Source organism: Cebidichthys violaceus, unplaced genomic scaffold, assembly GCF_023349555.1.
Source record: "Cebidichthys violaceus isolate CVI_PGR_0920_01 unplaced genomic scaffold, fCebVio1.0.p SCAF_509, whole genome shotgun sequence".
In the NCBI taxonomy this organism is placed as follows: Eukaryota; Metazoa; Chordata; class Actinopteri; order Perciformes; family Stichaeidae; genus Cebidichthys; species Cebidichthys violaceus.
This window is the reverse complement of record NW_027176716.1, coordinates 1-13,167: the sequence shown is the minus strand read 5'-3', so window position 1 is coordinate 13,167 and position 13,167 is coordinate 1. Positions and strand designations below refer to the sequence as shown.

At 40.9% G+C, this 13,167-nt stretch overlaps 2 protein-coding genes across 2 annotated transcripts; both read right to left on the bottom strand.

Annotated features, from left to right (window-relative positions):
- Nucleotides 1–87: 87 nt before the first annotated feature.
- On the bottom strand, nt 88–3,851 carry LOC137888050 (3'-5' exoribonuclease 1-like). Its single transcript, XM_068731320.1, has 7 exons — nt 3,531–3,851; nt 2,488–2,669; nt 1,900–2,116; nt 1,721–1,804; nt 1,523–1,632; nt 1,317–1,431; nt 88–1,139 (listed from the first exon to the last, which is right to left on the bottom strand). Exons 1-7 carry the CDS (start codon nt 3,603–3,605, stop codon nt 897–899), a joined length of 1,026 nt encoding a protein of 341 aa, XP_068587421.1. The 5' UTR covers nt 3,606–3,851; the 3' UTR covers nt 88–896.
- An 854-nt stretch (nt 3,852–4,705) lies between these two features.
- On the bottom strand, nt 4,706–8,092 carry LOC137888049 (zinc finger and SCAN domain-containing protein 26-like). Its single transcript, XM_068731319.1, has 2 exons — nt 7,653–8,092; nt 4,706–5,657 (listed from the first exon to the last, which is right to left on the bottom strand). Exons 1-2 carry the CDS (start codon nt 7,843–7,845, stop codon nt 4,855–4,857), a joined length of 996 nt encoding a protein of 331 aa, XP_068587420.1. The 5' UTR covers nt 7,846–8,092; the 3' UTR covers nt 4,706–4,854.
- Nucleotides 8,093–13,167: the final 5,075 nt, after the last annotated feature.

The following is a 13,167-nucleotide window of genomic DNA, read 5'->3' as shown; positions in this document are numbered from 1 at the left end:
TCAAGGTTTCCCTGAGCTGGTAACCCATAAAGAACAAAAAAAAGTTCTTCACTCGATACCATACATGACAAACTTGGACAAAGATGATTTACAAGAACAGAGAAACATTTTTTTTATTTGATATATTTGGCATTCAGAAGAATATTTGTTCTTGTTAAAATAGAGCATCCTCCATGAAATAAGATCATTACAAAAGATGACAGAATCCTACAACACAGGCTGAACTCTTACAGCACCAACAACAGACGCGTTAGCGGTTCACTTGTCAAATGAACACCTGTGCTGTATTTGCACAACGACAGACAGCGTGTCCTCACTACTCGGTGTGATGTTATGGCTCTGGTATTATGTGTAGCAGCAGCGGCAGCAACGCATGTAGATCCTTGTGTTTCGTATTTGCACAATGGTTTTAAAACTGACACGATATAATTTTACTGCCACAAGAATGACAACTATCCAATGTTTTCAAAGAGTTGTATTTCTTGGAAGCAAAACCTGAAATAAAACAAAATTCACATCATGGGACAACTAAATGTAACACTATAATCAAATTGTGTGAATATTAGCAGCTTGATAAGGCAGGGAGACGAAGGTTTGACACACTGACAACAATGAAATAGGAAGATCCTCCCACAACACACTGGTATGATCTCTGTTTTTAGACATCTGGTGTAAAAATATATGGAGCTGTGGTCAGAGAGGAAGCCTTGCATGTGAATCTTAAATCAAAATGTTGACCCCCATTTATACCCTTAACGAACTACAGCGTTTCAGCTCCAAAACAAAAAGTACAACTTGACATTAAGACTGTAAAAGTGCTTTGGATTTGTTTTTCTCTCTTAACTCACAGGGGTTAAACGCTGAGCTGTCCTGTAGGACCGTCGTCAGGTCCTGGTCTAGTCTCTGCTGCGGGGGTTATGTGGTGGGGGGGCTCCTTCCACAGGAGCCGAGCTGGGGACGGAGAGCAGCTGGCCGGCGTGCATGCGTTCGTTGACGCGCAGCTGACAGCCGTCCTGCAGCATGCGCAGAGCTATCCGGGCGATGTTGCGCGAGTCGTCCAGCCCAGAGTGAGGGCGGCCTTCGTACTTCAGACCCAACTTCTCCAACATGGTGCTCAGCTTCGTCTGTGTGCGCGGGACCTGGGGGGGGTGGGGGAGACAGCTGGTTGGTGGTTTGCTGCCGTTTCTAATTGGGACCGCATTGAACATTTTCTTTATTTCTATTTTGTTCTTTTATGAATAACTTGTATACCTTCTTGAGGGTTCATTGTGAAATAAAGACCGTAACATTGAGTCTCTCATATTAAAAACACAAACCTTGTAGAAGTTTCCGTATGATTTCCTGATGTTGATCCACTTCTTTGCAAAGTGAGGGTATCGGATCCTGCTAATCCGGCACTGGATGTTGAGGAACTTGCTCATATCCCAGGCCCTGAAGAAGAGGTAGAAAAGAGAGCGGTGTAAAGATTTCACTAAAGGGACGAGAAGAGACACAAATTCTTCTTCACAGAACTCAAACACACCCGTCGGTGAGGATGGCGTATTTGTACTTCGTCCCGAGCTCCCTCTCCTGAAGCCAAGCGACAACCCGCTGGAGGACTTCTGGAAACAGGTCTGCCTCGTCCACCATTTTCTGCTCAACAAAACAACAGAGGATTCAATAACAGAAGAACTCCCGATCACGTGTTGATGACGCCGATATCAGAGCGGGTTCAACCCACCTGTGTTATCCCCGTTAACTTCACACAGAAGTCTGAAAGCTGTGGGTTCGTCTCTGGTTTCACATATTCCTGAAAGGAGTCCACCTGCAAAGCAAATAACAAAAAAACAACAACAACACTCGTAACTACAGAAGTCGCCCCCCACAGGTTAAAAACGGAGCATCTCAAACTCTACTTACAATTTCTAAGGTGTGCGTGTTGATGAGGACCATGGGGAACTCAATGATTTCATGGTGGAAGTCTGAAGGATTATCCTCCTCACACGTCGCTTCAAAGTCCACCACGCAGATGTAGTCGTAGAAGGTGTCGGTGGGCCCCCCCTCACCGGGGGACTGCATCAACTTCTGCTTCTTGTAGTGGCTCTTCAACCTCTTCTTCATCACATCCTTCACACCTCTTTACACACACACACACACACACACACACACACACACACACACACACACACACACACACACACACACACACACACACACACACACACACACACACACACAGAGAGAGAGAGAGAGAGAGAGAGAGAGAGAGAGAGAGAGAGAGAGAGAGAGAGAGAGAGAGAGAGAGAGAGAGAGAGGAGAGAGAGAGAGAGAGAGAGAGAGAGAGAGAGAGAGAGAGAGAGAGAGAGAGAGAGAGAGAGAGAGAGAGAGCTGTCAAAACTGGATGTAGAAATGTTTATGAACTGAGCACCGAGCCCTGCGGTCAAATGTTCTGTTTCTACCTTTACTTCTATTCTTTATTAGTTGTATGTACTCTTTGGTCGGCGTTACCTGGTGTCGAGCTGCAGCGCTGCTAACTTGATCCGAAGCTCCTCCTTGGTCATGCGGTTGATGTGTCCGTTAGCCTGAGCGATCTCTTTGTACACCGGATGACTGAAGTCACTGTTGGACTGAGACGGGGACACCTGAGGAGCAGATTCCTCATCGGGACATATCCTGCTGCAAGGCTTCACCTGAAGACGAGTTATATTATTCATAATGTGGGACAGAAACATAACACACAGAGGAGTAAACATGCAGGCGTGCAGGTCAGCTTTGATAGAATATGGATTAAAACGTGCTAGGACACAAAGATGGAATATATAACTTGAGTATTTGCATCGTATGTAGTTGTACTTCATTATATTAATAGGAAATATTGTACTCTTTGCTCCACTAAATAGATTTGGTGAATTACTATAGTAAGAGTAATAAACAGTCATAGTATAGTTTTTCATAAATGTAGCATTTAAAAAGTAATTGTATGTCATAAAATGTCATAGTACAGTCCATCATAAAAATGTTATATGACAGAATGTCATGAAGATGAGAAAAACAACTCATAGTATAGTATGTCATAATAAAATAAAAAGTCATAGTATAGTACGTCATAATAAAGTAAAAAGTCATAGTATAGTATGTCATAATAAAGTAAAAAGTCATAGTATATCATAATAAAGTAAAAAGTCATAGTATGTCATAATAAAGTAAAAAGTCATAATAAAGGTAAAAAGTCATAGTATAGTATGTCATGAAGGTAAAAACAAGTCATTGCATCGTATGTCACATATAACAAATGTTTTCATCACCTTGTGGTTGCTGAAACTAAACAATATGCTTACACATGAATGCATCAATGATTACAGTCCAATAATATAACACATTATTCTGAAATGGGTGATTCTGCACAAGGAGTACTTTAACTTTTGATACTTGAATATCTTTATGCTAATATCTGCGTTCATTTTGGCGTTGAATTGTTAGCATCTCAGAAACATAAACAGTATTTCAACGGTGTAGCATGAAGCTAACGTTAGCTCAGTGCATCCACCAACCTTCTCATCTTCTCTCGTGTTAGACATCTTCACGTTGACGTCCTCGGTGTGAATGTTCTCCTTGTGCTCATCCATTTAAAATGGAAGTTAATCGAGAAACTAGTCGGCAATTTAGAAAAAACAACCTAGCGTGAATTTAAAGTGAAGTCAGTGCTAGCTAACGGTTTAGCTTCACTTGCTAACATCAGCTAGCTAGCTAACAGGATAGCAATCATTCCAGTGTTTGACTTCTTCGCGGTTTTCCACTTTGAACCGCTAACTTAAGTACGGAATTAAGTCCTTCAGTTATAAGTATGACATACGTCTAAATCAATCAACAAAAAACGCGTTTAATAGATTAATCGATAACGTTACTATCTCAGCTCAAAATACAGGTCGCCGCTCAATGTTCAACTTTCTTTGAGGCGGACAGTTGTGACGACTTCCGCTTTGCGCCAAAATAAAGTCACGCTCACTGTCGCCACCTGGTGGTGTGGATGATACATAAAAAACATGTCTAACACCGAACATATATATTTGCATATGTCTTTTTACATAACAAACATAATATGGATACTCACGTACTGTCATTTATTTGTAATTTATTTATTTATTTTTTAATTTCCCATAGTATAAATATAAATATTTACACCTTTTCACAGATATTATTTTACAGACACCATATATTTTGATTTATTTTTGCATTTTTTTGACACACACACACACACACACACACACACACACACACACACACACACACACACACACACACACACACACACACACACACACACACACACACACACACACACACACACACACACACACACACACACACACACGTGACTATTGTGTAATTAAAATGATAGCTTGTACTAAAACAGAAATATAACTTGAGAACACAATTTATAAAATTACCTGTAACACAAAAGTGTTTTAATTAGTTTAATCTAAAGTAAAAATTGTGCTTTTATGTAATACAAAATATAAGGTTTTCCCAAAATAAAAAATTAAGTTGTATCAAAGTAAAAAAATTGTCTATGGTCTTTATAACAAATAATACTTTTTCTTTGTGTGAATGTATTTTTTTTTTACTTTTTCCAAAGTAATATTTTGATTTGTATTTAATAAAATTTTAGGTTTCAACCAAATCATAAATATAATTTGAGAAAAACTAATACATTTACGTGTAACAGATGAGAGTAATTTTTTTAGTTTAGTCCAAACTAATAAATTTACCAACCAAGAAATAGCCTCTCTCTCATGTGTGGATTCTCATGTGTGTCTTTAAACTTGAAGACTGGTTAAAAGATCTCTTACAAACTGTGCAGCTGTAAGGTTTCTCTCATGTGTGGATTCTCATGTGTCTCTTTAAATGTGAAGTGTTGTTAAAAGATCTCTTACAAACTGTGCAGCTGTAAGGTTTCTCTCCTGTGTGGATTCTCATGTGTGTCTTCAGATGTTGATTATTGCCAAATGTTTTCTCACACTCAGAGCATGTAAATAGTTTCCTACCAGCACTACATCTTGGATCACTGACAGAAACTTCATCAGGTTTCAAATAGTTTAAACCTAACTGACGTTCTCTGGTCTCCTTCCAATCATCAGTGTCATCAGTGTCAGAAGAGTCTCCAGTCTTCTCATCAGTATCTGGTCCTTGATGTCTATCTGGATCTGAGTTCCTGTCTGGTTCTGGTCCTCCACAGTCCTCTCCATCAGCTTCTGTTTCCATCTGTTCAGTTTGTCTTTCATGAAGCTGTGAGGACTGAGCTTCCTCTTCATCATCTTCACTCTTCACAGGAGTGAATGAGAACTTGACATCAGACTCCTCCAGACCTTGAAGCTGCTTACCCTCCTGACTAAAGAGGAACTCTGGACCAGTGTGTGGGAGCTCTGGGTCCTCCTGTTCCTCTTTAGTGTGTGGGAGCTCTGGGTCCTCCTGTTCCTCTTTAATGTGTGGGAGCTCTGGGTCCTCCTGTTCCTCTTCAATGTGTGGGAGCTCTGGGTCCTCCTGTTCCTCTTCAATGTGTGGGAGCTCTGGGTCCTCCTGTTCCTCTTTAATGTGTGGGAGCTCTGGGTCCAGACTGGAGCTCCACTCCTGCTGCTCAGGGGGAACCTCTTCTTTAACCAATAACAGCTGCTGGACGTCTGCAGGAAAACAGTAAACACACACAGAGACGTAATAAAGAAATGTTAGTACTGAGCAAATAGTCTCCTGTACGTACACTTTATTTCCCTGCCATCATTCCCTCTTACACTCCCTGTGATCAGTTACAAAACAGACATGCCGACACAAATTGTAAAGATTACAATGCACCAGCAGCAATGTGGTCATCAATAGTCACATGGCAAAAATGTCACTACAGGTAATATTGCATCCAAAGTTCCTGGGCAGACTAAAAGACTCCTTTACTACTCTCTCACTCTTCCTGGAGGTGGTCGGAATGCACCTCCCCTCCCAGTCTGTGAAATGCTGACAATACCACCAATCACATTCTGGCTAATGCAGTTCATCCGAAAACTGTCACAGTACACAAAACTAAGAGTACACCAGGTTGAAACAGACTACAGCTGGGCATTACTTCAAAGTGTTCTTCTGTCATTCAACAAGGAGAGCATTGTCAGCTACTTGGACAGGGCTTTTGCTACTTGTTCAAAACTGAAGACATGGAAGGAAATAAGAATGTATACAGTGCTTCACGTATGCTCTGCACACGCGCTCAAAGCTGTCACTCAGTCAATTGGGAGAAAAACAGCAGACAAAGGCTTGAAGGAATTGGCAACATTTGGATTTGCCAGATTGCAAAACACCACCTCGATGACCACAGCACTCAAAGTCTTCCGCTCACTGTGTGCTGTCTTAATGGGTAAACACAACACCAATACTGTCCTGATTAATCTGAAGGCCATGCAGGATTTAATGAAGAAATGCAAGATTACCGACATGGAAGAGACAGAAATGTTACAGGACAGCCCCCTGGCTTGGGAGGAAGATGATGAAGAAAGGAAAAATGCCCACTCAATTGTTGGCAGATCTCCCTTCACTTCTGAATTCAAGAAAGTCTTGGAGGAGGTACAGGAGAGCTTGAAAAAGAGGATGCCAAGACACCACATGAAGAAAACCCATACTTCTGCCCAGGCATAGTTGATGTCCTTTTTGAGAGCTACCTAGGCATGTTTCCCCTTTGGAGTGGTCTGCTGTTGGGGAACTTGAAAAGGTATGCATCTGACACAGAACAAGACACCTTTGGTCCCAGTAAAACAAGGGACACAAACTGCCACGTGGAGAGATGGTTTGGTATCGTTAAACAGTCAATTCTGAAAAAGCAGAGGCAACTGAGACCAGGGGCTTTTGTCAGAAAAATGTATGGCTCTCTACAGGAAGATACAGAGAACACATCATGTCTCATAACTTCTCTGAGCAGTTGCTTCTTAAACCCACGCTACCAAAAGACATCACTCAATCTCAGGAGGGTTGGGCAAAGAGAGACGGCGCAAAGCCCCACACTGCTCCACCAACTGGTCCAGTTCCAAAGAGAGCAAAGTCAACTCTGAACACTGGCAAAGATCAGAAGAGCAGCAGCAATGACCTCACAAGTAAAGGTTCCAAGCCTGGAACAGAGGTACTTTTTTTTTGCCGATTCCCAAAATAAAATGTATGCGCTTAACAGATACAAATCGAGTTATTGTAACTTATAGAGCCTGAAAAGGTGTGTTCACCCCAGGACACAGTTCTGCTTGAGGCCATATTCTATAAAGTATTTAAAAAATCCCAAAACACAGCTATGGAAAAAATTAGGATTGTCAATTTATTAATTCATATTTTGCAGGAAGATGTGGTGTAGTTATTCAAGGAGTATTTGTTTTGCCACATTTATTTATTTTTTTAAATTGTACTGTATCAAACTTATTAAAATGTTGTTACAGCATAACAATATATGTGTATATTCTTTCTTGAAGATTAAATGAGTGAACTACTTGTGATGGCTCTTATCTTGATGTATTTGGTACTACGTTTTTATTCAAGACAAATACACAATACAAAACATAGGTTCACAATTGCACTACTTGGACCAAATCACTTTATTGTCACTTGGAATAAACAGTGTTTGATAACTGAGAGAAGAAATAAAGTGAATCAACCTGCTCTTTGTATCCGGGCTTCAGGGTTGAAAACAGCGTCCAGTAGTTTCCGTTGTCGCTCGTTCTGCTCTTTTGAACTAGAACGTTCCTCCTCATACTCTGCCATCGTTCTTTCAAACAGACCACATATCTCTTCCTCAGCCGCAGTTAGTCGCTGGTTGACTAAAGATGTCAGCATTTGGCGTCGAGACATTTTCACTAATCACAGAAACCTTTCCTCCAGACAAACTAACCGTTAAAAAAAACCCTGTTTGCGCACTCTGACCTAGGCTGTGTTGCTAGTTTACGTTCGGCTCCGTCCACTTCCTGCTAGCATGCTAACTTAATTAGCTCCGTAGGACACCAGGAGCCAATCTGGACGTTTTAAATGAAGCGAACCAACACAGTCCACTCGGTTCAAAGCGTTTGGACTTTAGACATTTTCACACAACGACAGCAACTTTTCCTCCAGACAAACTCCGTCAAATACACCGTTTACTCTCCATCCAAACTCCGACTAGCGCTGTATTGCTAACTTCGTGGTGTCGTGATATTACAGTGACGGTTGGCCAATAGAGGGCGTGGCCCCACCTTGAGCGCCCCTCCTCATTTGCCGATTACAGATATAAATGAGTGACATACAATTTAGCCAATCAGTGTCCTCAAATAGATTCAGCTCGGGGCCGAGCTTGCGCGTCCTCGTCAGGAGAAGTCTCTACAGGCGAGCGCCAGCGCGAGCACTACTCCGTCAAAAACACCGTTTACTCTCCATTAAACACATTTGTGAGAGACATTTGTGTGATTTGGAGACACTGCTCACACCTTACCGCTAGGGGGCAGTCTCCTCTAGGTTTTAGAAACAGAAACGGAGCAAAGAGCATGAGGAAAGAAAAAGGGGCAAAACAGTGTCTGAAAACAGAATCTGAATACAAATATTCTACCTCCATAAAACACATATAATCTTCTCCATTTATGAAATATTTCTGGGATGGGAAAGTATTCTCCCCAAATCAAATCAAGAGTGGAGTTAATTAAAAAAACACCTGAAATGTATTTCAAGATGCACCTGCATTGAGTTTAGTGATCTTCAGAGGTGGAGGAAGTGTTCAGATCTAGTACTTTAGTAAAACTAGTAATACCACAATGTAGAAATACTCTGTTGCAAGTAAAAGCCCTGCATTAGAACTTGTATTTGTGTAAAAGCACAAAACATTTTAGCATCAGCGTACACTTAAAGTACCAAAAGCAAAAGTACTCATAATGCAGAATGAGTCATTTCAGAAATTAAATATATATATATATATATATATATATATATATATATATATATATATATATATATATATATATATATATATAGTGGAGTAAAGAGTAAAATTGTTCCTATAATGTTGTGGAGCAGTAGTATAAATAAACATAAAATGGAATTACTAAAATAACTGACTTGCACTTGATTTAATTTTCAGTACTATATATTAAATGAAGCATTTATAATCAGGCAATAAAGATCCTGGATGTTAAACGAACCATAAATTCACTTTATGAAACAACTGCTCTACTAATAAAGCTTAAAAACATGTCCGCTTGCCAGAAACTGCATTTCAAACACAGCGTTGACAAAGGAGCATTAAGAAAGTAATTAGATGTCCTTGGAATGTTCTATTTAATCAGTTGCTATAGTCTCCATGTCCACACTAACCACATCTGACAACCACAAACACTGTGCTTGCCTCCGTTCATCATGACACACTGATTTGTTTTTCCATGACAGCCAACAACTCAATCTGTCTGATCCTCGTCTCTCTCAAGCCTTAAGTAGTTTGAACGAACAGTTGTACGTTATAGGAGATATGCGTATTAATTTTTATTCTAAATCATCAGATGAGAAGCTTGATACCACTCTGTGTGTCTGCTTAATGTAAAAGATTTGGGCCATGCACAGTAACCTTTAGTCCAGGAAGTCACTGGACCAAAAATAGTCTGTTAGATAATTACTCATAACACCGCAAAATGTTGTTTTCACACCTTCATTTTTGTACAGATTAAACCACAGAAATAGATTGATTTCTATGATTAGATAAACAAGATACAACATGTTAATCTGTGAGCTTTAGGGCGCGGAGCCAGGCTAGCTGTTTATGCTAAGATAAATTATAAAGTCTCCTGACTGTAGATTAGTGGTATCAATCTTCTCATATCTTGAGAAGAAAGCAAATATATTATATTATTATACATTTTACTATTTCTTTAATGAGCTACAATATGAAGGGAGGATGTGAAAGAGAAAATGTAATTTTTGAGATATTGCTTATTATTTGACTTATCAAACAAATATAAGTAAAAGTAATAGGAAAGCAATAAAGAATTAATCAAAAATAAAATGTAGTATGTGAGGTTTTAATAGGAACAGCAAATACTTCTTACTGAAGCGAAACAAAAATATATATAACATTCTTTATAGTAAGTACTATAACAACATACTTTAGAGGGTTTTCTTCCACTCAAAGTCATTTAGACCCATTTTTATGTATGAATTCCTGAAGATGCTGAGTGGTTTGATCTCGGTCCTTACATCACACAGTCCGATGGATAATGTATAATGGATGTCGGGAATGTAAAAAAAGGACAAGTAGGAAACAGAAAATCTGGAACGATCTTTAAACAAAATCTGATTTATTTTCTCATTTGAAAATAAGATAACGTTATGGAACCCCATAACCAGAAACTAATGCACATAGAAGAGACAGGAATACGAAAATATACATCATGGACTTACAGCTTTGGAGAGGAGGTGCATGTCTCTCCTGAAGAGCAGATAAAAAGATTTTGAGCCAATTTGAAAACCACCAAAGACTGATGGTACGAAAACTAAAAAATATTTTAAAAAAGCAATTTCAGTGTTACTCAAAAAGGCGTTTGTGCCTTAAAAATCTCCATATTTGGCTTTAGAAGGGACGCAAACAGAAGACAAAGAATAAAATAAACTGACAAGGCTTCAGTCCCAGTTCACCCCCCCCGCCCCCCATCATCACAGTGATACAGGGTTACAGAGCACAGAGCTACATAGTTCACTTTCCTCTGTGAAGTCTGTAATGGTGCATTCAAGTCACGTGGGAAAAACAGTCACAAAGGGGTTTATATTATCACTTCTTCTAGGTTACTGACATTTCAGTCATTACAATTCATACTTCTTAAAATCTGATGGCAGGGCAGGATGTTGTGTGCTAGTTTCATCTCCAATGAGTCACTTCTCAGCTGTCTAGTGTGAAAAGGCTGAAGGGAATTATTACGGGCGATTGAAATGTAGTAGCAGTAATCAATCACTGTCTCCCCGCAGCTTAAATACAAGTTTCATCAGGTGGGAATTCTTTCAAGTCAGGACTGTTCCCACAGGACTTGAACGCAGCACGACATCGAAGGCTTTACACAACAGTTAATTTGTTCTGTTCACCTCGGGAAAAAAAATAAAAAGGCAATTCAATAAAAAGCCAAAACATGCTAGAGCTTTTCTCTAATCTTGTCGGCCTTCCTCACAGTTTACAGGCTAGCTGGTCGATGCTAAAGCTGCAATCTTTGGAGCTGAGAAAAGCACGTCAACTCAGACGTTACCCGAAAAACATGAAACGGATTTTACATGACGAAAACCCCAAAGCATCAACAAGACAGGAGGCAGTTTAAACGACTTCCTTTAAAGAGGAATAGTTTGACATTTTGGGAAAAATGCTTATACGCTTTCTTACAGAGTTAAATGAGTAGAACCAGCGGACGGTTAGCTTAGCTTAGCTCAAAGACTGGAAACGGGGGGGAAACGGCTAGCCTGGTTCTGTCCAAAGGCAACAAGATCTGCCTATGAGCAAAACTCTGATGGTGTAAAAACAACAGGTGACAGAAAGTTAATGCTTCTATCCAAGACACAGTCCTGCACATAAAAGCACAAATTGTATTTAAATAACATATATAACATGTTAATTAGTGAGCCAGGCTAGCTGTTTAAACTCGTTTCCAGTCTTTATGCTAAGCTAATCATCTCCTAGCTCTAGCTTCATAGCTAGACGTTAGTGGCGTTAATGTTTTCACCAAACTCTCTCCAAGAAAGCAAACTTTGTGTGGAACACAGTGGAGACACAAACAAGCAGACGTACAGTACACTCACACACAAAACACAACCCACAGTTTAAAACAACAGCTTATAAAATGTCTTAAATGAGAAAGAACATGACATAAATACAGGACAGATCAGTACACAGTACAAATCAACCTTCAGGTGGACGTGTCTTTGTGATGTCACAGCTGGTTGGTGTTCAGGACTGCTTGACTGGCCACATGCAGCCAGTGAGAGTGTGTTCAGAGGGGTGAGGTGGTGCTTCAACAGATACACGTCCCTTTAAAAAAAGACTGTATTTCCACGCACCGATCAAATCCTCTTTATTTAGATTTTAGTGTCTTCTTGTTGCTGCGATCCAGAATCCAGATGGGGAATCCAAAAGCCAATAATATGGCCGATCAATTCCAGTTGATTCATCTTCTCGCTGTCGGCGTTGTGTCAAAGTTTGCACCTTCAGCCTTGTCGACAGCACGTTGTGGATCTCAGTTATAACTTATATCAGCTTACATCTGTGTGTTGGAATTACAGTGGAGGTGTGAAAGGCTTTTCTGTGGACCCCATTGAGACATGCAAAACAGAAAGCCATGAACCAATCACGTGGAGCCCACAACAAGGGCTGGTGTAAAAGGCTACATGTAAACTCGACACACCTCACGAAAAAAAAAAAAACCTGGTCGTCTGCTTTCACGGTCTCGTTTTACGCACCCTCGAGTCAGTGCGGGAGGAGAAATCGTTCCAAAACGCTCTGTAAATGTTCCCAGTTCTTCCACAGCAGCGCCAGCACGGCCACGCCCACGCAGGTGAGCGCCAGGTGGAGGCGGCTGCGCAGCAGCGGGGCGGTGAACTTGGCCGCTGTGGAAACGCACACCAAGATCACGGTGACTATGGCCAGCATGATGTTGATGCACTTCCCCAGCAGCACCTTGGCGTCGGTGTTCTCCACCTGCACCGTCTGCTGCTGCTGCTGCTGGAGCTCCAGCTTTGACACGCGAGTCTGACACGACTCCAGCACCTCCTGCGCACGCGCACACACGCACGCACGCACGCACGCACGCACGCACGCACGCACGCACGCACGCACGCACGCACACACACACACACACACACACACACACACACACACACACACACACACACACACACACACACACACACACAATACAATATGGTTGAGATTGGGGAAATACTTGAGAGCAATGAGTCATAAGGGAAGGGCAGCGAAACTGGATTAGATATGATTTGACATCAACTGCATTAGAAATGAAGAGGAGTTGTGTTTTGTGTATCTTATAACAAATGAATGGGAGACGCAGGAGGCACCTCAGTGTGACTCATCTTTCACTTTCTGGGCTCTTTAATGTCATTCGATTGAAAACGTTTCCTGGGGCCCACAGACAGCCCAGAGTGGTGAGTACTATGTACTATTATAGT

Excerpts from the sequence above, each read along its gene's own strand:
- LOC137888050 (XM_068731320.1), bottom strand. The coding sequence starts at position 3,605 with ATGGATGAGCACAAGGAGAACATTCACACCGAGGACGTCAACGTGAAG. Across the intron at positions 2,117-2,487 it reads GCGCTGCAGCTCGACACCAG|AGGTGTGAAGGATGTGATGA; the intron begins GTAACGCCGACC and ends GTGTGTGTAAAG. Across the intron at positions 1,633-1,720 it reads AGTTAACGGGGATAACACAG|AAAATGGTGGACGAGGCAGA; the intron begins GTGGGTTGAACC and ends TTTGTTGAGCAG.
- LOC137888049 (XM_068731319.1), bottom strand. The coding sequence starts at position 7,845 with ATGTCTCGACGCCAAATGCTGACATCTTTAGTCAACCAGCGACTAACT. Across the intron at positions 5,658-7,652 it reads AGCCCGGATACAAAGAGCAG|ACGTCCAGCAGCTGTTATTG; the intron begins GTTGATTCACTT and ends GTTTTCCTGCAG.